General features: G+C 37.9%; 1 protein-coding gene across 1 annotated transcript in view; it reads left to right on the top strand.

Annotated features, from left to right (window-relative positions):
- Nucleotides 1-24940, top strand: part of ARL15 (ADP ribosylation factor like GTPase 15) — a 462946-nt gene that overhangs the window by 225489 nt on the left and 212517 nt on the right. The window contains exon 4 of the mRNA XM_004016996.5: nt 12527-12735. Within this exon, the coding sequence (XP_004017045.1) occupies nt 12527-12735 (209 nt within the window). The remainder of the gene's footprint in view (nt 1-12526; nt 12736-24940) is intronic.

Here is a 24940-nt window from a genome sequence, read left to right on the forward strand (position 1 = left end):
ATCTTCTTAAGTGAACATACAGAGCTATAGCTCAGAGGGTAAAGCATCTGCCTGCAATGCCAGAGACCCACGTTAAATCCCTGGGTTGGGAAGATCCCCTGGAGAAGGAAATGGCAACCCACTCTAGTACTCTTGCCTGGAAAATCCCATGGACAGAGAAGCCTGGTAGGCTACAACACAGTTGTACACAACTGAGGGAATTCACTTCACTTCTCAGGTGAGCAATGCAAAGAAATAGAGGAAAACGATAGGATGGGAAAGACTAGAAAACTTTTCAAGAAAATTGGAGATACTAAGTGAACATTTAATGTAAAGATGGGCATGGTACAGGACCTAACAGAAGCAGAAGATATTAAGAAAAAGTGACAAGAATACACAGAAGAACTATACGAAAAAGGTCTTAATGACTCAGATAACAACAATGATGTGGTTACTCACCTAGAGTCATACATCCTGGAGTGTGAAGTCAAGTGGGCCTTAGGAAGCATTACTATCAACAAAGCTAGTGGAGGTGATGGAATTCTAGCTGAGCTATTTCAGATCCTAAAAGATGATTCTGTTAAAGTGCTGCATTCAATATGCCAGCAAATTTAGAAAACTCAGCAGTGGCCACAGGACCAGAAAAGGTTAGTTTTCATTCTAATCCCAAAGAAAGAACAATGCCAAAGAATGTTCAAATTATAGTACAACTGCACTCATTTCACATGCTAGCAAAGTAATGCTCCAAATCCTTCAAGCTATACTTCAACAGTTCCTGAACTGAGAACTTCCAGATAATGCAAACTGGATTTAGAAAAGTGAGAGAAACCAGAGATCAGATTGCCAATATCAGTTAGATCATAGAAAAAGCAAGGGAATTCCAAGTCTTATTTCTGCTTCATTGACTATACTAAAGCATTGGACTGTGTGGATCACAACAAACTGTGGAAAATTCTTCAAGAGACGGAAATACCAGACCACCTTAGCTGCCTCCTGAGAAACCTGTTTGCAGGCCAAGAAGCAACAGTGAGAAATGGTCACGGAACAAAAGACTGGTTCAAAATTGAGAAGGGAGTACGTCAAGGCTGTTACCCTGCTTATTTAACTTCTATGTGCAGTACATCATGAGAAATACCAGGCTGGATGAATCACAGACCAGAACCAAGATTGCCGAGAGAAATGTCAGCAACCTCAGATATACAGGTGATACCACTCTAAACAGCAGAAAGCAAAGAGGAACCAAAGAGTTGCTTGATGAGGGTAAAAAGGAGTATGAAAAATCTGGCTTAAAACTCAACATTCAAAAAACAAAGATCTTGTCATCATGTCCTGTTACTTCATGGCAAAGGGATGGGGAAAAAGTGAAAACAGTGACTGATTTTATTTTCTTGGACTCCAAAATAACTGTGGACTATGTTAGCAGACATGAAATTAAATACACATGCTCCTTGGAAGAAAAGTTATGAAACACCTAGACAGCATATTAAAAAGCAGAGACATCACTTTGCTGATGAAGGTACCTATAGTTAAAGCTGTAATTTTTCCAGTAGTCATGTATGGATGTGAGAGTTGGACCATAAAGAAGGCTGAGCACTGAAGAATTGATGCTTTTGAATTGTGGTGCTGGAGAAGACTCTTGAGTGTCCCTTGGACTGCAAGGAGATCAAGCCAGTCAATTCTAAAGGAAATTAACCCTAAATATTCACTGGAAGGACTGATGCTGAAGCTGAAGCTCCAGTACTTTGGCCACCTGATGTGATGAGTCGACCTATTGAAAAAAAACCCTGATTCTGGGAAAGATTGAGGGCAGGAGGAGAAGGGGGTGACATAGAATGAGATGGTTGAATGGTATCATCAATTTGATGGACATGAGTTTGATTGAACCAACACTGGAAGGCAGTGAATGACAGCAAAGCCTGGTGTGCCACAGTCAATAGAATCACAAAGAATTGGACATGACTTAGCAACTGAATAACAATAACAACAGTCTATAATTATTGAAACCTATATGAGATCCTAGACCCTTTGTTTTCTTAAATTATTGAGACCTCAGAGAGTTTTTGTTTATATATAATATCTTATGTGCATGTATTGATACTTATATATTTCAATATTTACTATGTACTAGAAAAGGTCAGTTTTCATCCCAATCCCAAAGAAAGGCGATGCCAAAGAATGCTCAAACTACCGCACAATTGCACTCATCTCACACGCTAATAAAGTAATGCTTAAAATTCTCTAAGCCAGGCTTCAGCAATACATGAACCGTGAACTTCCAGATCTTCAAGCTGGTTTTAGAAAAGGTAGAGAACCAGAGATCAAATTGCCAACATCCGATATATCATCGAAAAAGAAAGAAAGTTCCAGAAAAACATCTATTTCTGCTTTATTGACTATGCCAAAACCTTTGACTGTGTGGATCACAATAAACTGAAAAATTCTGAAAGAGATGGGCATACCAGACCACCTGACCTTCCTCTTGAGAAACTTATATGCAGGTCAGGAAGCAACAGTTAGAACTGGACATGCAACAACAGACTGGTTCCAAATAGGAAAAGGAGTACGTCAAGGCTGTATATTGTCATGCTGCTTATTTCACTTATATGCAGAGTACATCATGAGAAACGCTGGGCTGGAGGAAGCACAAGCTGGAATCAAGATTGCCAAGAAAAATATCAATAACTTCAGATATGCAGATGACTCCACCCTTATGGCAGAAAGTGAAGAAGGACTAGAGAGCTTCTTGATGAAAGAGGAGAGTGAAAAAGTTGGCTTAAAGCTCAACATTCAGAAAACTAGGATCATGGCATCTGGTCCCATCACTTCATGGCAGATATGGGGAAACAGTGGCAACAGTGGCTGACTTTATTTTTAGGGGCTCCAAAATCAGTGCAGATGGTGATTGAAGTCATGAAATTAAAAGATGCTTACTCCCTGGAAGGAAAGTTATGACCAACCTAGACAGCGTATTAGAAAGCAGAGACTTTACTTTGCCAACAAAAGTCTAGTCAAAACTATGGTTTTTCCAGTAGTCATATATGGATGTGAGAGTTGGACTATAAAGAATGCTGAGCACCAAAGAATCGATGCTTTTGAACTGTGGTGTTGGAGAAGACTTTTAAGAGTCCCTTGGACTGCAAGGAGATCCAACCACTTCATTCTAAAGGAAATCAGTCCTAAATATGTATTGAAGGACTGATGTTGAAGCTGAAACTCTAAAACTTTGGCCACCTGATATGAAGAACTGACTCATTTGAAAAGGCCCTGATGTTGGGGAAAGATTGAAGGTGGGAGGAGAAGGGAAGACAGAGGATGAGATGGTTGAATGGTATCAGCAACTCAATTGACTTGACATGAGTTTGAGTAAACTCTGGTGACGGACAGGGAGGCCTGGCATGCTGCAGTCCATGGGGTGGCAAAGAATCGGACACAACTGAGCAAGTGAACTGACTCTCTGACTAAGTTTTCACATTTTATTCTTTAACTAAAACAAAAAAATTTTCACTTTGTATTTTTTAATCATCATTTGCAATGTGGTATCTGAAAAATTCACCTCAGTGACTGTTTTTTATTCGGTAATGTCATATCCATTGATCAGTCTTGTGCTTTGAGTGTGTTTTTTTTAATCTATGCATGATTTTGTACATTGTACATTTTTCATTTGGGAAATATTGATAAATAAGTTAGGTAGATCTTTCAGATGTTGACACATTTTATTATAAATATCTGTTAATATCATCATCAATCTTATCATTGAGTGGCTGTCAAGATCTCTGTGAGACAAAAATTTTTTCAAAATTCTTGTTTTGGCTTGAGAACAGATTTTACCACTCAAAACAAATAGTGTCAGTTGTTTTTCTTCAAGTTTTAAGTTTACAGAATCATTTTTGAGAAAATGTCTATCAGATACTCAAGACTGAATATAATCATAGTTTTTCAGTTGAAACTTCAAGTGAAAATGTGGTTCCAGGAAATTATGAACAGCTAGTTTAGCTCACAGTTAAGTTGCTCCAGTGGTTATCCTCCAAACAACCATGTGCTTTGGTGTGTAGCAGAAATGCTTTTTGTCTGCTTCTCATTTCATTTTTTTTTAAACTGGCATTTTTAAGAGCTGATTTGGTAAAACTAAGACTTTTTACTGCTTTATTTAGTTCATTCTTAAGTGAAATTCATGCCACCCCACCCCCATCCCTACATGGTGGTCAAGGGTACAGTGACTACTCATTTACAGCCAGTACCTATGATCATGAGAGGATGCCTGCAGGTTTATTCACCTTTGTTTTGCACCATTAGTGAAAATGTCAATGTGGTGAAAATAACAAATAACATCTTGTAATTATAAAAACAATGTTGTTCCCTGAGTCTCTAGAAAATACCTTGAGGAATGGCTACTTCTTCGGCTAGAAAATATATGATGATTGAGTAAATCAAGTCTTGGTTATTTATTTACACATAATAATGATTTGGGGTGGGGGTGGGGCTTCTGCTCCTGAGGAAACAGCTAGTCAAATGGCCTAAACTGACCTTTATATGCTATTTTGGGAGGTAGCTGAGGAAACCTTTGTTGGTGTCCGCTATCACTCCATTTCCGTGAGCACCAGACTGACTTTTCAACAGCTTAGACCTCCTGGAATTCTTTGTCTGGGAATGTTCTCTGGCTGCTGGAGCCTGGTCTGCCTGAGTGCCCTGGGCAAAGCCAAATAAATTAAGATAATATAGAAAATTCAGTTATTCAGTTGCACTGGCTACATTTCAAGGGCTCAGTAGTCACATGTAGTTAGCCTAACCCTAGCCTCTTAATTTAATATGAGGGAACTGAGCTTTTTTGTGGGGGAGGGGATGCTACAAATAACAAAATTGTCTTCTAAAATTGGCTTGAATAATTGGCGTTTAGTATGCTCAAAGAATGAGTCCTCATTATTTAGGGGATAGGTTCTGCTGCTCCGCACTGTTCTCAAAGATCCAGGCTCTTTCTGTCTTCCCATTGTGACATCCTCAACATAGTGGTCTGTCTCCTTCAAAGCTGTTAGAAGAGTAGCAGTATTCAAAGCATCACCCACCCACCTAATGAAATCTAAACACTGGAAGAAAGAGGCAGCTCTTTTTGGGCATCATTCTTGTTGTTGAGGAGCAAAATCTTTCGAGAAGCTCCTAGCAGACTTTTGTTGAGTCCCGTTTCACCAGAACTGACTCATATGCCCATGTGGCCGGAGAGAGGCTGGGAGTACCAGTCCCTGGTGTTTTTAACCTCTATAATGATAGAATGGCTCTGCTGGAATGTGAGTGCTATGAAGACTGAAAGTCTGGTCTGGTTTTGTTTCCTTCTATGTCCCCAGCACCTAAGTTAGTATCTGATGCTGAGTAGATAGCTCTTGTTTTTGTCGTTCCGTTGTTAAGTTGTGTTGTGCTGCAGCACACCAGGCTTCCCTGTCCTTTACTATCTCCCGGAGTTTGCTCAAACTTATATCCTTTGAGTCGGTGATGCCATCTAACCATCTCATCCTCTTGTCTCCTTCTCCTCCTGCCCTCAGTCTTCGCCAGCATCAGGGTCTTTTCCAGTGAGTCGGCTCTTTGCATCAGATGGTAAAAATATTGGAGTTTCAGTTTCCGCATCAGTCCTTCCAATGAATACTTAGGATTGATATCTTTTAGAGAAATTAATTGAACAAGTCCGTGGTGTGGCATAGAAATGAACCTGCCATGGAGGACTTTATGCTCCTGTCTTCTCTCTCTTGTTGTGATGCCTTGAACCAGGCTGTTGTGATTGATTGCTCTCAGAATTAGCTGGTAGGTATCCGACTTGGGTAATGAGAATATTCAGCAACATCTTCTACCCAATCCCTCTACTGTTTAAACCCCTCATTTGGTTTTTAATTTAAAAGAAGAAAATATAGATCAGGTTTGAGTTTAGTATTTATCCTTTTTATATAACAATTGTAATTTCAGGGACACAGAGCAAGCAGTTTCCAATCATTAAAATAAGAGTGGGCTCTAACTGCTGTAGGATACTATGTCCTGTGTGCATTGCCCTGTGTAGATTTGCTTTGTGAGTTAGGAAGGCTGAGATGTGGGCATCAAACAGGTGTTCTGAATTTCCCTAGTTAGGCTCACATCTCAAAGCACCTGGCAGCTGGGTGGATGACAACATCCATTTCTTATTTGAATCTGGTAATTGAACTGAGGCCACTCGGCTGGACTAACCAGCTGTATCCCACCCATCACCCTGTGCTGGTTTACGTGGCCCTGATCTGTATTGAAGCTGCTGCTGACTGAAGCTATTGTGTGGAAGGCTGAAATGGAGCTTAGAATTCCAAGCTCAGAGCTTGTGATGAAAGTCAGAAATGCTAAGGTTGAGCAGATGTGGCTTAAAGATTAAAGAAAAAGTTCTCTCAGTTTTAATAATAATGTATTCATATATTATGTCATACACAGGGCATTCTTTAAAGTTGTGGTATTTGTCTTTGGATTTGTTTCATCTACCAAGACAGCCCTAGGATTGTCATTTCATCTCACTAGGTGACTTATGTGCTCCAAAATATGACAGATGAAAACACTTCACAAGTTGGTGTTCTAGTATGTTCCATGCATTTCTACTGGACAGGTTCCATTAAAACATGCATCTGGTTTTCTTTTTGTTATACTTGACTCACTGAAGTGAAAGTGAAAGTTGCCTAGTCGTGTCCGACTCTTTGTGACCCCATGGACTATACAGTCCATAGAATTCTCCAGGCCAGAATACTGGAGTGGGTAGCCATTCCCTTCTCCAGGGGATCTTCCCAACCCAGGGATCGAACCCAGGTCTTCCACATTTCAGGCAGATTCTTTACCAGCTGAGCGACCAGGGAAGCCCAAGAATATTGGAGTGGATAGCCTATCCCTTCTTCAGCAGATCTTCCTGACCCAGGAATCGAACCCAGGAATCTGATCCAGGAGTCCGCATTGCAGGCAGATTCTTTACCAGCTGAGCTACCAGGGAAGCCCTTGACTCTCTGGATACCCTCCAATTGTATGGCCATGTTTTCTTCCTCTCATACAGTTGCAGGCCTCATTTCTGATCAAGATTACTTTACAAGCTTTGAGCGTTTGAGCTAAGAGGAATAATGGCTTTCTAAATACTTCTTATAGGTTGTAGCTCAGTGACTTGTATAGAATAGGCACTTAATAATACTATTCGTTCAATTAATTGGTTGGGAAATGTTCTTGGACAGGTTCCCACTCTGAGCATTAATATGTATAAGCACTGAGGTACCTTTTATTCTAACAGGTTCCGTTCCCTCTCCCCACCCTGCCCTGCCTTAGCTTATGTGGTAATAGAGTTCTTTATTGGGCTTTGTCACTTTTGTAGTCAATGATCCTTCTATTTCAATCACACTAGACCTAAATATATTCCTAGTTGCTCAGCCTTGGACATAATATAAAATTGGACACATTTTATTGATAAAATGAGAGTGATAAAAACACCTACTTCATAAGACTATCATGGCTAATGAATTAATACATGTAAACACTTCGTACAACCAACAGTTATTTCAGAACTGTAGTTGGTCAACCTCAGCTATTGGTTGGCTATAGATACAAAAGTTTGGTGAAATCAGTGAAAGCATTCTGTGAGCAGTAATGAGCTCTATGGAATATACCTTATGATAAGGTATGTTGCATATATTCTGATTATATTAAAACTGTGCTCTACACATCATTTTTGTTGGTAAAATTTATAAAAAGCTTGTGTGTGGATACACGTGCACACAGCATTTTTGTTGTTTTAGACATTTACCACCAGGTAATACTGTCTCTACTTTTGTTCTTCAAGCTTATGGATGTTTCTCTCTCATATGGATAATGTCTGGATGTAGCCTGTAGCAGATGCTGTTGATATCCTACCCAGATCTCCTTTATTGGGCCAGTGCCTCCATCTCCCAGCTGCTGCGGGTATTGGCTGCTAATGACTCACACCTGTACCCTTCTCCAGAGGCCTGCCCTTGGCTGACAGTAATTGCCTCAACGAAATATATTGGGGAGATTATGAGATCATGCCCCACCACCCTCTCTGTTCCCTAGGGATGACTCATAGCCAATGACTATTCAGGAGTGAAACAGCCCAGCCCCCTTGCCTTTTGGACTGGGTGACTTCCGCAGTTCAGTCCACACTCTAGAATGCCTCACTGGATCAGACTGAGGTTAGATTTCTGAAACCATATCTTTGCATGGTCCCTTTCTGCTTTCACTCCAGTTTCTCCTGACAGAACTCTGCATATACTCAAGTGTGTAAGAGACACTTCTCAGGCTCTGCACGTAGGGAACTTGACCTAAGGTATGCTAATTTCAGTGCCACTGTTGTTTTCTTAGTTCTACCATCACTTATGAAACTAATTAACTATGTATTAAATAATCTCTAGCATAAATTGAAAGTGAAGGAGGAGAGTGAAAAAGTTAGCTTAAAGCTCAACATTCAGAAAACGAAGATCATGATATCTGGTCCCATCACTTCATGGGAAATAGATGGGGAAACAGTGTTAGACTTTATTTTTGGGGGGTTCCAAAATCACTGCAGATGAGGACTGCAGCCATGAAATTAAAAAACGCTTACTCCTTGGAAGAAAAGTTATGACCAACCTAGATAGCATATTAAAAAGCAGGGACATTACTTTGCCAACAAAGGTCCGTCTGGTCAAGGCTATGGTTTTCCAGTGGTCATGTATGGATGTGAGAGTGGGACAGTGAAGAAAGCTGAGCGCCGAAGAATTGATGCTTTTGAACTGTGGTGTTGGAGAAGACTCTTGAGAGTCCCTTGGACTGCAAGGAGATCCAACCAGTCCATTCTAAAAGAGATCAGTCCTGGGTGTTCATTGGAAGGACTGATGTTGAAGCTGAAACTCCAGTACTTTGGCCACCTCATGTGAAGAGTTAATTCATTGGAAAAGACCCTAATGCTGGGAAGGATTGGGGCAGCAGGAGAAGGGGACGACCGAGGATGAGATGGCTGGATGGCATCACTGACTCAATGAACAGGGGTTTGGGTGGACTCCAGGAGTTGGTGATGGACAGGGAGGCCTGGTGTGCTGCCACTCATGGGGTCACAAAGAGTCGGACATGACTGAACAACTGAACTGAGCATAAATTTCCTCTCCTTGTTTTGTTTTCTTGGTTGGATAGGCATCAACCCTGCTTGTATCCTCTGTCTTTGCATATTTAAGGTTCAGTTCAGTCTCTAAGGTTCAGTTCATCACCAACTCTCAGACCTTTCTCAAACTCTTGTCCATCAAGTCGGTGATGCCATCCAACCATCTCATCCTCTGTCATCCCCTTCTCCTCCCGCTTTCAATCTTTCCCATCATCAGGGTCTTTTCCAGTGAGTCAGTTCTTCACATCAGGTGGCCAAAGTATTGGAGCTTCAGCTTCAACATCAGTCCTTCTAGTGAAAACCCAGGACTGATTTCCTTTAGGATGGACTGGTTGGATCTCCTTGCTGTCCAAAGGACTCTCAAGAGTCTTCTCCAACACCACAGTTCAAAAGCATCAATTATTTGGCACTCAGCTTTCTTTATAGTCCAACTCTCACATCCATTCATGACTACTGGAAAAACCATAACTTTGACTAGATGGACCCTTGTTGGTAATGTCTCTGCTTTTTGGTAGGTTGTCTAAGTTGGTCATACCTTTTCTTCCAAGGAGCAAGCATCTTTTAATTGCATGGCTGCAGTCACCATCTGCAGTGACTTTGGAGCCCAAGAAAATAAATTCTGTCACTGTTTTCATTGTATCCTCATCTATTTTCCATGAAGTGATGGCACCGGATACCATGATCTTAGTTTTTTGAATGTTGAGTTTTAAGCCAGCGTTTTCTCTCTCCTCTTTCACTTTCACCAAATGCTCTGTATTTCCTCTTAACTTTCTGCCATAAAGATGGTATAACCTGCATATCTGAGGTTATTGATATTTCTCCCTGCAGTATTGATTCCATGTCCAGTTCTAACTGTTGCTTGTTGACCTGCATACTGATTTCTCAGGAGGCAGTAAGGTGGTTTGCTATTCCCATCTCTTGAAGAATTTTCCATAGTTTGTTATGATCCACACAAAGGCTTTGGAGTAGTCCATGAAGCAGATGTTTTTCTGGAATTCTCTTGCTTCCCTATGATGCATCGGATGTTGGCAATTTGATCTCAGGTTCCTCTGCCTTTTCGAAATCCAGCTTGTATATCCAGAAGTTCTCAGTTCATGTACTGTTGAAGCCTAGCTTGAAGAATTTTGAGCACTACTTTGCTAGCCTGTGCCATGAGTACAGTTGTGGTAGTCTGAACATTCTTTGGCTTGCCTTTCTTTTGGATTGGAATGAAAACTGACCTTTCCAGGCTTGTGGCCACTTTCGGGTTTTCTAAATTTGCTGATATATTGAGTCAGTGCTTGTACAGCATCATCTTTTAGGATTTGAAATAGCTCAGCTGGAATTCCATCACCTCCAGTAGGTTTGTTTGTAGTGATGCTTCCTAAGGCCGACTTGACTTCACACCCAAGAATGTCTGGCTCTAGGTGACTGATCACACCATCATGGTTATCTGGGTCATTAAGATCTTTTTTGTATAGTCTTCTGTGTATTCTTGCCACCTCGTCTTAATGTCTTCAGCTTCTGTTAGGTCCATACCGTTTCTGTTCTTTATTGCACCCATCTTTGCATGAAATGTTCCTTAGTATCTCTAATTTTCTTGAAAAGATCTCTAGTCTAGATATTTAAGGTTATTCAACATCAAATTTCCTTGATCTTAATGTTTACCTGGGTATTTTTATACAGTATTATAATGAATACTCCAGATTTTTGAATCTCAAAATAAGTTTCAAAGCCTAATTCAATTATACCTCGCTTTTAAATTTTGTTGTAAGAGTTACCTGAGCTGTTTTTCAACAATACTTAGCTCTGTGCCTGGAATGTAGAAGTGGTTAATAAATGGTAGCCGTTTGATTGATATTACTCTTTTAAGAGACTTGCCCAGACTGAACAGATGACTCATCCCTTACTCCCAGAGAACCCTAATGTGTCCCTTTATAATCTTTCCTCTTCTCCGTGTTATCCCATGGTAAATTGGCTCTCCAGGGGAAGAAAAGACCTGACAGATAGCTTTTCCTGATTTTTCTTGGGGAAAATACTCCTACACTGTCCATTTCCAAGCTACCAAAATGATTTCACTGAACACAGTTTGAGAAGAGTCACACATTTTTACTCTTAGCAGCCAGTACACACCAGTCCCAGTCTCTGCTCTGAATTCCTAACTCTAAGCACACTAGATCCACCATAGAAGCTAGGTGTTCCGTAGATGACTAAAATATAGTTTTTAACTAGTCATAACTTGATTATATGTATGAAATTGGTAAAATTCCTTGATATCAAATTTTTGTTAACCCATAGCTTGTATTGGTTATATAGCTCCACCCCCCCCCCCCCCCCCCCCCCACATGCATGGCTGCATACACACATACAAATTGCAGATGCTATTCATGAATCAAGGAAAAGGAATTATTCATCATGATATAGTGGAAAATACCCATGCCTTCCCTGAGCAAGTTGTCTACTTACTCAGACGCAGACCTCAAGTTTGTGATTTACTGTATACATCAGTGGAGCATAGTCACTTCACCTCTCTTATCCCCAGTTTCCTCAGAGTTGGAAGCCTAATTAGTATATAATTCCATTTCCTTCTTCCCTCATTTTCCTCATTCTTGTATCAAACTTGTAAATTGTGCTAGATGTTTGAAACACAATAAGGAATAAGACTTGGCCTTGGCTGGCGAGAATCTTCCTGTCTCATGAATATCCACCTCACTGAGGCCATGAATGTGCGTGCATGCTCAGTCATACCTGACTCTCTGGGACTCTATGGACTGTAGCCCACCAGGCTCCTCTGTCTGTGGAATTTTCCAGGCAAGAATATTGGAGTGGGTTGCAATTTCCTTTTCCAGGGGATCTTCCTGACCCAGGGATCTAAACCCACATCTCTTGTGTCTTCTGCGTTGACTGGTAGATTCTTGCCAAATGGAGTTATGCAAATATGCCAAAGGCCAAGATTTTACTTCATCAAGAGTTTAGCACTTTGACACATAAGGTATTGTCCTAATAGCTTTCTGTTTAAATTAAACAAGGTTGCCCTGATCACTAAGTGGTTCTCTTACGGATGTTAATGGTATGGAGAGAAGCCTTGATGAACAGCTTTGTTATTCTGCTCTCTGAGTTAGGCTCAGACTCAGTTTATAGAGAGGGTAGTTTATTCAGGACTATTAAGCAAATCTTTAAACATTCTTTTGAGTTTAAGAAGTACTTAGCCTGATTCTTTCTTCCATATTTTGATAAGAAAGGCATGAAGAATGACTCTTAAACTTTTGTGTTCTCCTTCAAGGCTGTATCCACCCATTGACTCCAATGCCTTTGTTCTCATCAAATGTGATCTCTGCACTTAATTTTCAAAGCAGTGTTGGTATCCAATAGGAAATTATTGTTGGGAACATTTTTCATGTTACTGAAAGCTGTTTTTAAAATGAGAATTTGTTTTGTTTTTGACAGGGGCTGATAATATCCGGAAATACTGGAGCCGCTACTACCAAGGATCTCAAGGGGTAATATTTGTATTAGACAGTGCCTCTTCAGAAGATGATTTAGAGACTGCTAGAAATGAACTGCACTCAGCTCTTCAGCACCCACAATTATGCACTTTACCCTTTTTAATACTGGCCAATCATCAAGACAAGCCAGCTGCTCGATCAGTACAAGAGGTATGTCTCACGAAGGTAACAACTCTTGGTCTGTCTGTCTGTTGCACTTGTGCTGCCATGCTGGAATCTGAAAAAATTTCTGTAATTAGAGATATGCTGGTTATACTGTTTCTCAACATGAAATTTTAGGTTATGGAAAAAGAAAGCCTGTATTAATCTTATCGGCATTATTATTCATACCTCTAATCCCACTTCGAGATCATAGGTGGTTTTTTTTTTTTTTAACCATTTAGCAAAAGTTAGAGGATTTATCTGAAGATATTTCTCATCTGTTTTTGAGGGCTAAAGGTCTGGTTATTTAACTTTTGTTTTTTTAGCCAACCAGCTTACTTAGTTCATTCTTCTTTTCAAGGAAGGCATCATGTGTGTTACCAGGCATCATTTGCCCTCAGATGTCATGTTGTTGTCCCCTGTAATGCCCTCTGCTCACTAGAAGCAGTGGGTACTATTCTGTAATCAGCGAGGCTGAAAATTGATGTCTTATCTTGCAAGTTCCATGCCACCGAATACCTTTTAATATGGACCCATTCTTTATCTTCCATATTTCATTTCATTTCTTAGCTTGTATCTCTCCTATAAAAGCATGAGACTAATTGTGGGCAGATAACCACGGTCTCAGCAGAGTTTCTGACTCATGGTACTAAAGTAATAAGATACATGAATAGCTTTCAAAACTTAAATGATAGTGAAGTTTAACCTTCAGTACAGTGAAATCTAAACTTTTGATGTACTCCTTTTCACCTGTAACTCTCAAGGATGTTCTATCACCACCACCTCCCCCTACTTCAAAAGTTCTGTGCTTTTCTTTTATTGACTTTAGAATAGTAGAAGCCACACTGCCTTTAGTCTGAAAAACAGATGAGGAGCCAAGCATATAACGTGTTCTAATTCCAGATTCCCTCCCACTTTGAGTGAGACCTATTGGCAGATAGCTTTGTCCTTGTGCCTGCTTTCTTACCTGAGAAATGGGAAATATGTGATTCTTTTTTAATGAGAAGTGAGTGGGATTAATTTCCTAATTCACTTTGAAGTGTACTAAGTGTAGGAGGTACGATATACAGAGTATTTTCATTTATTTTAGGAAAATAGTAAAGAAGGCAAGGATTTCTTATTAAACAGAGCTTATATATATCTTTAGTTGCCTTATTCAGCATTAAGTGGTGCTAACCTTTTTTAGATATTGTGAAATACCATACAGATATATTAAATGATTAAGATTAAAAAAATACAAATCTATTCAAACAATCAGCGATGTACAGATCTTCAGCATTGTAACTGTGGTGCCTTCCTGATTGCTTCTTAAGACCTCAGGTACATTTTTTAACCTCTTAACACCAGTTTTTCTGTCTGTAAAACGGATGTAATAGTGTAATGATGGTTAGTTATAAATGTTAGATTAGTTTATGATTATAAGGTGATTTGCTGAAAAGGCATTGATATCCTTAGATTTACTGTGGAAAATATGAATGTATTACAGAATATACATAGACAATATAACATCTTGTGTGTTACTAATACATGTTTAATAACACATTATGTGTAGTAATACATAGATGTATTTATATATGAATAAATACAGGTTATGATATGAAATAGATACTATGTAACACTTCAAATCACTTTAAAGAAATGTGCTATAGCTGAAAAGATTTTATTCTGCTTTTTTTAAAAAAAAAATACTTGTTTTTATTTATTTCTTTAACTGTGTTGGGTCTTAGTTGCAGCATATGGTATCTACTTCCCTGACCAGGGGTCAAACCCCTGGCCCCCTGCGTTGGGAGTATGCAGCCCCAGCCACCGGACCACCAGGGAAGTCCCCTATTTTGCTTTTAAATTAGAAGCTGTTTATATGTTTCCATAGACATCAAAAAAATGAAGCTAATGTGTTCCATAAACCTAACATATGACTCATAGTAATCCTCCTTAGGAATCAAAGACTGCTACACTGAATAAAGGTAGCTTGTAACAATTAATTGCTTAAGAGTATGCCATGTGATTGTTGGCTGGCTGCCTCTTCTAGGAAGAGGACAGCTATCTAACGTCTGTCACTTCACATTTTTGTTGAGATGAGACAGAACCGAGAATACACTCGCCTGACAATTCATTTTTTCAGATAGAAGAGGTTATGAATGTAGGGTAATCATAGATATACTTTGAAAATTATTCTAAGCTTGTATATACTGGAGCATATGTGTCTTTGACTTTCCTTTTTATTCATATCCATTTAAAATGAATTTTCAACAAAATTTCCACTTGTGATGGGATTTGCAAATGCCATTTTGAAGACTGCTGTAAGCATTTCCCTGTGATTACATACACACATACTGCACCGGGTGCATGCTTATGTTGTAGACTGCCCTAATTGAATTCATGGACAAATTCCATTGCAGATCTTGAACTTGAGACACAGTGAAGTGCTCAAACCTACTTTGAATTTGAGAGAGAAAAAAATGGAAGCTTCCTATTTTCCCCATTGCTTGTAAGACAGAGGTTTCTCCATGTAGTATTAGGATGCTTTCCTGAAATACTCCTAGGAATGTTTTAGGAATTAATACCTTTTTGTTAGCATAAAAATGGAATTATGAAAATAAATCTTAAAAGTTTTATAAACAGTAACCTCAAAATTGTTGGGAGTAGGCATAAATAGAAGAGGAGAGAGAAGATTAAGAAGTAAACAGAGTTACATGTTATTAGAAATGGGTTGAGAAGTGGTCATCTGTCCTTTCCTGAGCCTAAAGGTATTACGTGTCCCTTGCTTTGTTGCGTATAAACATTTCTGTTCATTTCTGCCTGCTAATTTGTGTGCACTAATTGCCAGATGCTAAAAAGATGATGTTTTACTCTGCAAAATACCTGTGTATTTTAGGTAAAATTCTATCCTTTCAGGATCAGGGAAAATGCATTCAGTTTACCAAGAAGCACAGATCAGTACTTTGATGCAGTTACAAAAAATGAGGCATAGAGGCTCATCAATTCTTTCCCTACTCTCATTGAAATTATTGCATTGTGTGCTTAATGTATTTGCAAAAAACTTGCAGTTATTTACCCTATCACTTAGGTAAAACTGTAAGAATTAATTTATCATTTAAGAAGAATATCAGTTCACTCTTGAGCTTAGAAACTGGTAGGAGCTGGTGAAAACCATAGGAGAAAACTGAATTATCACTAGGATTCCTACAGAGGGTGAAAATCCTCAGGAAGTTATATATTTAGTTCCTCCCTCTGCAATGAACGTTTTGCTAGGTTTGTGTTGAGAACTAAGATAGGAACAATGGTTAAAATTATGGTGTAACCTACAGATAAAGAGCAACATGCCCCATTATTTTGTTGCTTTTTTAGAAAGCAAGTGGAGTCTTGTGCATCACATAGTTTTCCTTTCTGTAATATACCTACTTGGTAATGATCTGTGTTTAACTTACCAGAATTTTAAGATTTTATGCCTTGAGACTGGACAGTAGAGAAAAATTTTTTTAAATAAATAAGCTTTTTTTTTGGGTAATAGCAAAACACTGGGAAAAAGGACACCCTTTACATACTGTCTGAAAGCCAAGCAGTTCTTGCAACAGATGTTTGTTGTATTCACTTTAGGGAGGTGTAGTTACCACAGTTTTCCAGAATTTACTCATATCAACTATTTCTCTCTGTAGAAAACATAATATAAAACTCTATAGTTATGTCAAGTGGCCCATTTGATTCATTAGGGAAAATTCTCATCTAACTTAAATGATAAAGCTTTCTAAAACAAGAATCATCTTAAGGGTAAATAGGTTGATTTTTTAATTTGTATTGAATTGTAATTGTATCTAATTTGTTTTACAACTCCCATAGGAGAGCATACTTCAGTTCTGAAGTTATTTAATAGATCAGGAGGATTTTATGAGAAGTTAAGTTGATAGAGTAGCCAATAAAAGTAATCCTGTTTTCTTTCTACACAGTTGATTCTTTTACCTCCCAGCTTTTAAAAATCCTGTTTCCATTTTATTGGGCATTATAGTGTCTTAAAAATGGCACATTTTGTCAACATGAAAGACATGGTGTATCTTTTCTACAATCTAATCTGATCTGATATTCTTTCATTTACTTAATCCAAAAGTACTTAACTTTTTCAGGAATAATACATCAAAAATACTGAATTAACTCAAATATTTTATATTAAAGAAAATATTAAAAAATATGAAAACTAACACAACATTGTAAATGAACTGTGAAGTGAAGTGAAGGTCACTCAGTCATGTCCCACTCTTTGCAACCTCTGGACTGTATAGTCCATGGAATTCCCCAGGCCAGAATACTGGAATGGGTAGCCTTTCGCTTCTCCAGGGGTCTTCCCAACCCAGGGATCGAACCCAGGTCTCCCACATGACAGGCGGATTATTTACCAGCTGAGCCACCAGAGAAGCCCAAGAATACTGGAGTGGGTAGCCTATTCCTTCTCCAGTGGATCTTCCCTACCCAAGAATCGAACTGGGGTCTCCTGCATTGCAGTTGGATTCTTTACCAATGGAGCTATGAGGAAAGCCCCAAAACCAACTGTACTTCAGTTTCTAAAAATTTTAAAAAGGATATGGAAGTGTGAAACATAGAAATTTGAAGTAGAATTATAAGGTTAGATCACTGTTGGTTCCATGGCTCATTAATTGTAGCATAGGAATGTACAACTTCTAAATTAAAATATCAGCAGTCAAGTTGAAATTTATGATTAGGCATTTCTCAGTTTTTGTTCAATTGTAATTCAGTGCATTATTGTGATGTACATGCTTCCCCCATGGCTCAGTGGTAAAGCATCTGCCTGTAACGCAGGAGACTCAGGAGATGCAGATTCATTCTCTGGGTTTGGAAGATCTCCTCGGGGAGGAAATGGCAACCTACTCCAGTATTCTTGCCTGGAGAATGCCATGGACTGAGGAGCCTGGGGGGTCTACAGTCCATGGGGTCACAGAGTCAGACACAACTGACTGTGCCCGCATGCACGATGTACATAGAATGTGGTGTTCTGTTTAAGAAGAATAGAAGAGTATTTGCAGGTATGTCTGTTTTCATTCCAATCCCAAAGAAAGGCTGTGCCAAAGAATATTCAAACTACTGCAAAACTGCATACATCTCACACACTAGCAAAGTAATGCTCAAAATTCTCCAAGCTAGGCTTGAACAGTATGTGAACCATGAATTTCCAGATGTTCAAGTTGGATTTTGAAAAGGCAGAGGAACCGGAAATCAAATTGCCAACATTTGCTGGATCGTTGAAAAAGCAAAGAGAGTTCCTGAAAAACATCTATTTCTGCTTTATTGTCTATGCCAAAGCCTTTGACTGTGTGGATCACAACAAACTGTGGAAAATTTTTCAAGAGATGGGAATACAAGACCACCTGACCTACCTCTTGAGAATTCTGTATGGAGGTCAAGAAGCAACAGTTAGAGCTGGACATGAAATAACAGAGTGGTTCCAAATCAGGAAAGAAGTATGTTGAAGCTGTATATTGTCACCATGCTTATTTAACTTATATGCAGAGTACATCATATGAAATGCTGGACTGGATGAAGCACAAGCTGGAATCAAGATTGCCAAGAGAAATATCAATAACTTCATATATGCAGATGACACAACCCTTATGACAGAAAGTAAAGAAATACTAAAGAGCCTCTTGATGAAAGTGAAAGAGGAGAGTGAAAAAGTTGGCTTAAAACTCAACATTCAGAAAACTAACACCATGGCATCTGATCCCATCACTTCATAGCAATGGAAACAGTGAGAGACTTTTTTTTTTTGGCTCCCAAATCACTGCAGATAGTGACTGCAGTGATGAAATTAAAAGATGCTTGCTCTTTGGAAGAAAAGCTATGACCAACCCAGTCAGCATATTAAAAAGCAGAGATATTACTTTGCCAACAAAGGTCCGTCTAGTCAAGGCTATGATTTTTCCAATAATGATGTATGGATGTGAGAGTTGGACTATAAAGAAAGCTGAGCACCGAAGAATTGATGCTTTTAAACTGTGGTGCTGGAGAACTCTTGAGAGTCCCTTGGACAGCAAGGAGATCAAACCAGTCAATCCTAAAGGAAATCAGTCCTGAATATTCATTGGAAGGACTGATGCTGAAGCTGAAACTCCAATACCTTGGCCACGTTATGCAAAAAATTGACTCCCTGGAAAAGACCCTGATGCTGGGAAAGATTGAAGGTGGGAGAAGAAGGGGATGACAGAGGATAAGATGGTTGGATGGCATTACCAACTCAATGGACATGAGTTTGAGCAAGCTCCGGGAGTTGGTGATGAACAAGGAGGCCTGGTGTGCTGCAGTCCATGGGGTTGCAAATAGTCTGACACGACTGAGCAACTGAACTGAGCTGAACTGTAATGCTATAACCATTGCTTTTTTATGCTTTTTTTTTTGGCCCTGTTGTGTATTAATGCAGTATGCAGGATCTTCGTTGTGTCATGCGGTGTCTTTCACTCTAGTTGTAGTGACTGGGCTTAGTTAACTAATAGGATGTGGGATCTTAGTTCCCCTACCAGGGATTGAACTCAAGTCCTTGTATTGCAAAGCAGATTCTTAACTACTGGACCATCAGGGAATTCCCCTAGACCATGTTTTGATTATCAATATTCATCTTTTTTGAATAGTACTTTCAGTATTTACCATGTCATGAATAGTTTATTTAGTTCTCACTTGTAGTCTAGACTTTTTCTGAAAGAGAGTGCTAGTATATGTTTTATGTTACTTAACTATTACATTTAATTATAATTACTTCTTTTATATAGATAATTATTTCTACATTTTGTGCATTTCCCTCTTCTTACAAAGGGTCAGAGAGAGTTTAGAAAGATTAAAGTTTTGGGACACTGTTTGTAAATAATCTGCTAGTTTAAAATTTTTATATTTATACTGTTTGACAGGAGAGCAGTTCTTTTTTGGTAGTTCTATGAAGTAATGAATATCATCTCTGATTTTACATGACAGATCTTTTATTAGAAGTGCAAAGCAGTGTTTAAATCACATAAAATCCTAGCTTAATTTAGTATTACTTTCTGTATATGGAGAGAAACATGTGTGTCTCTATGTGTTTGTGGTATAATCATTGTGAAGTGTCATATACTTTAAATCTTAAGAGTCTTCCAAGTATCTTGACCTGCCTCTTGGCAGCATTTTAGAATACTGATTTGATTTCACATAGAACAGTGTACATACTTATTGTGTGAGCAGTTTGAAAACTCCCTTATGGGACATATATTTATCCTAAAATGATATGAGATACATTTATTTTTTGTCCATCTCTTACAGATGTACTCCATTCTGTTACAGTTTAATCTTGGGGCAAGGAGAGAGTTTGGAAGTCAGTTTTCCACTGAATGCCTTGGTGATCCCTTGAAAATGTTTACTAACTTGCAAGAGCAGCTGAATCACATTCATTTTAATAGAATCACATTCATTTTAATAGTTTGTTACACAAGTGTCATTATTATAGAGCAACTCTTAAAAACTGTTGAAATAGCCAGAATATTTTATTTAATCTACTTTCATGTGCTTTTTATATGCATTTCCCAAGAAAAATTAATTTGTATTTTTTATTTCATTGATTCTAAATCTAGCTGCATTAATCTCACAATTCTAGGGAACTCTGTAGATGTGTATTTCTTGCACCCATAGGGTAAATTTGAAAATATTCCCCGCCTGCTGAAAACAAAAGAAATTCCCATTAAGAAATATGTTACATAAGAACATTACATAACAACAGTTATCAAAATTACTTAGGTGGGATAACAAAGTAATACATTTGAAAATGTAACAGTATATGTTCAAAAAGAATTTGTTATGTTCATTTATAAAACCTTTCTTTCCACTTTCTTCCTTTATTCAGTCACCTGTATATCTTCATTTTATGTAAAGCTGGCAAGTTTCGGAACTCAATTCTAACTTTCCTCTCCAGACGTTTCCGTGCCCAGCTCTCTCACCTCCGCCTCTGTAGTACTCTTCAGTTTCCTGGTTGTTTCCATCCCCACAGCTCCTCCCTGCCTCTCTATTCCTCAACACAGACCAGAAATGAGCAACTTCCTATCTGTTTTTCACGATGCCTGTCTTAAAAGCCAGGGTCTCCTTCTAATTCCTTCTAGAATCAAATGAAACACCACAGATTTAATACGTTAATGTGCTTGAGAATTGTATTCTTTTTTTTTCTCTCTCTCATTTCAAACTACCACTTACTATTCCTGTTGCCCTAGGAAAATCACCTAAAGAGTATGTGTCACAGGAACTGCTGCTGCATACCAGTGGCTGAGACAGATGTCCTCCTTGTGACTTCTCAAGGCATCCTGGGCTTATCCTAATCATAAAAATTAGAATTAATTGCTTGTTAACTTTTCTGTATACCCTTCAAGTTCGCAGGCTCCTTGCAGGACAGGATTTCTGGTTTATGTCTCTGTGCTTGGTCTGTGTTGTTTGAATGAGTACTACCTCTGAGTCTTTCTGGATCAGCTTCCCTGTTGGCTTAATGCCGTCAGCTTTGTCTAGATTCCCCTATTCTCCTTTTACTCAGTATGACTCATCTGTTTCCATCCTTGAATATAGAGATTTTCCTTTTCCTCTGCACTAAACCCTGACCTTTGAATATTGCTCATGAACCCGATCTTCTGTGAAACCTTACCACACTGATCATGTTAATACTTTTCAAAAGCATCAGTCTATTAACTACCATATTCACAAAAGTTTGTTTTTCGTGTCCTTTTATCTACTTCACTTTATTTACTTCGCTGAGTACCTTGCTTACAAACAGGCTGTTTTTTCCTCCCAAGTTTCTCATAAAAAGTGAGGACATCTTGCCTGAATAATATTATTTTTATATGTTTTTAATTTTTGCCTGTCTTTTAACTGTATAGAGCTTATTTCACTTCCTAGCACCACAGATTATTTTTACTGCTTATATTTCTTATGTGGAGACTGGTACATGGTAAAGTTCTATGGGAACGTAACTGAGATGATTTTAAAGCAATGAATTAAATTTAATAAAAAGAAATTTAGCTTTGTAAATTAATAAAAGTATTTATTATATTTGTGAAACTTTAGAAGGAGTTCTTAAAATCTTACATGTAACAGTTTTTCTTCCTATACATATTTAAATATTTTATAATAATGAATCATAACCAATATAGTTAGAGTTAGATTTTATCCTAACAGTATTATTTTACTTCTTTGTTATTTGAAGCAATATTATTTGGTTGGTTGTACTGGTGAATTTCACCCTTTATATCTGTATTTCAATTTTGTAGCTTGTAAAAATAAGTGTTTAGTAAACCCTCATTCAGTAAAGGCAACAAATTATTCTGAGGCAAAAGTTTCCAGTCATCTTTCTGGTTCTTAGCTTTATTTATTTATTTCATTTGCAAAGAAACTCAACTACTACACATTCCAAAGCTTACAAAGTTAATAAAGCATTTGTCGAGTTAAATTTATTTGAAAATAGACACATAGTTAATGTCAGTAAGATGCTTTGAAGATAAAAAGCACAATAAGCGTTAGTTATTATCATTATGATAATTATTATCATTATTATTATTACATAGTGTCTGCTTAAAAATACCTTTGGTTACTCTGGGATGGCTGCAACTAATGAGAGGAGTTTATCTGCTGGGTCTTATCCAGAACTAAAGATTTGAGACTTACTACACTAAAGGTCTTTTGTTTGTTTGTTTCCTAAGTAGATCAAGATATATGTTTATTCTCGAAAGAAAAATATTTCCTATAATGCATCAGAAGCATCAGAACTCGCTTTGAATAGTTTGAATATTTTCTTGTATGTCTAAGGATAGGTCTGATGGGTTGTAAAACAACCTTTTAAATAGTTAAAACCTTTTTTTCTTAACTATTTCTCCCTGGTATAATAGCTCAAATTTATAATGTGTATGTACTTAAAAAATAAAATATGAGAACTTAATTCTTATTACAAAAATGAAAAATTACACTTTTAGAAAGTCATAAGAATAACAACTAATTACATAAATTAACTCCAATAAGAGTATTTTATGGTGTTTCCTTAGGTTGTTCTTTAGAAAGACTTCAAAATTAAGAAAATTCCTTATAAGAAACTGAAAAGATTGTCATCCCATATCAGAGATAAGGAAAGTAGTAGAACATTTTAATAGGCAGATATATGAGAGTCACATGTACACACAGCCTCATAATCAGAAAGACATTAGTGACATGTCTGAAGAAGACATTCCCTAATATTATTGCAAATTAAATAAGAAAAGACCTCAGGAGAATGAAAAGAGAAAAGGTGCCTGGAGCCAATGAATTACAATTGACAACCTAAAGGCAGTTGAAGAACCAATTGCTAGAGTGATTGCAAAGCTATTCATAGTGTGCAGCAGACAGAGCGCAGCCAAAAGCTGGAACAATGCCTCCAGTTCAGCAGTATTGCTTCAAAAGAATGGAAAGAGGGGAACGGGAAGAGCCACTGACCCTGAGACCAATTTCCAGGCAGCTGCACAAACTATATACTGTAATTAAAGGTTTTGACCAGTAATCACAGTGAAGCCAGACTACAGAAAGTCTAGGGAACCAGCAAGGTTTATAATGAGTCAGACATCCTTAACTTAAAACATGGAAAAGCAGGTAAAAAAAACGAGGCCATTTCTGGCAGTGACTTTGAAAAGCTCTGTTGTGTTAGCACAGATATGAAAAGCACATATTTTGGGCCTTCCTCCTGTAAGAACAAAAACACATAATGAAAGATACCTGCTTTCATCTTTTGAGATGAAAAGACTACTCTGCCGCTCAGAAACAGGCATTTTCTCCTTGCTACTTCATATTTTTTCTTTACCTATGAATTGCATGTGCCTTTGATGAAAACAATGAACTAGACGTGAGCAGTGGTACAGACAATAGGCTGAATAGTGCTTAGAAGTGGCCACTCTTCCAATGCCCCTGGGCTCTGGTAGAAATGAACTCATCTACACCTGAGTAATTTGTCTATAGAACATCTTCTCCCTTTTGTTCACTGGTGTCTAGACTCATTCTTTTTCTTTCTTTAGTAATATCTCTTTATGTAGAATTCCATATTCAGCCACAACTCTCTTATTTAAATATTCACATACCTACTTTGAGTATTCATTTCTTAACAAAAGAAGTATCTAGGGGTTCAAATGCAGGTAAGATTCAGACTTTCAACACAAACAAGAATTGTATTCTAAAAAGAGGCTAATGAAGAAAAATAGCATCTGGTTTTGCAGGCACCACATAGATCCCTCCTGACTGGGTCTATTAAGTTCTTTAATTTCTTTACCATAAGTTCTGAAATCCAAATTTCATATAAATATTTGACCAAAAATTAAAAAAAAAATACAAGTTTTCTACTCCTAGGATGTAAAAGAAGAGAGTCAAGTAGAAATTCATTTTGTTATATTTATAATTAGACATGTTCAAGAGTCTGAACTCAGTGTGTATATAGATTGACTGAGTTTAATTCATTCCACACCTGAAAGAAGGTTATGGAGATTGAAAATAATGCTCTGTAAAGAATGTTTAGACAGTAAATACCTCCATAAAATAACTGGAATTATTTTCATAAGTGATAAATGAAATCAGTTGTGCCTGATGTGAAGAAGCTTCTATATATGAACTGTGAAATAATTTGGATGTTGCATAGAATGATATGATTTTAACATGGAGAATTTGTAATATATTATTTATTTTTAGACTGTAGTTATGACTAATAATTTGTCAAGCCAAAACAAGTCTTTAGTGAAAGAGGCCAGAGTGGAAAATCTGGGTAACTTTTATAGTTTAGACAAGGAGAACAAAGAAATAATGAAATGAAAATAAGAGTTTGGCAGGGGAATCCTTAGAGAACAGCTGGTCGAAGAATTCAGTTCTTAACTGTGCTATAAAAGAAAGATACTCTCTCATCATGATTTAGCTCATTACATTGAGGAGAAGATTAAATAATTAGAGGGATCTTGAAAAAATAACCCCAAAACGATCATGAATTAGAGATATAGTCTACACGCAGTAAGTTCAATTCAGTTCAGTTGCTCAGTCTTTCCCGACTCTTTGTGACCCCATGGACTGCAGCACGCCAGGCCTTCCTGTCCATCACCAACTTCCAGAGTTTACTCAAACTCATGTCCATCGAGTCGGTGATGCCATCCAACCATCTCATCCTTTATCGTCCCCTTCTCCTCCCACCTTCAATCTCTCCCAGCGTTAAGGT

Source organism: Ovis aries, chromosome 16 (assembly GCF_016772045.2).
Source record: "Ovis aries strain OAR_USU_Benz2616 breed Rambouillet chromosome 16, ARS-UI_Ramb_v3.0, whole genome shotgun sequence".
Classification (NCBI taxonomy): Eukaryota; Metazoa; Chordata; class Mammalia; order Artiodactyla; family Bovidae; genus Ovis; species Ovis aries.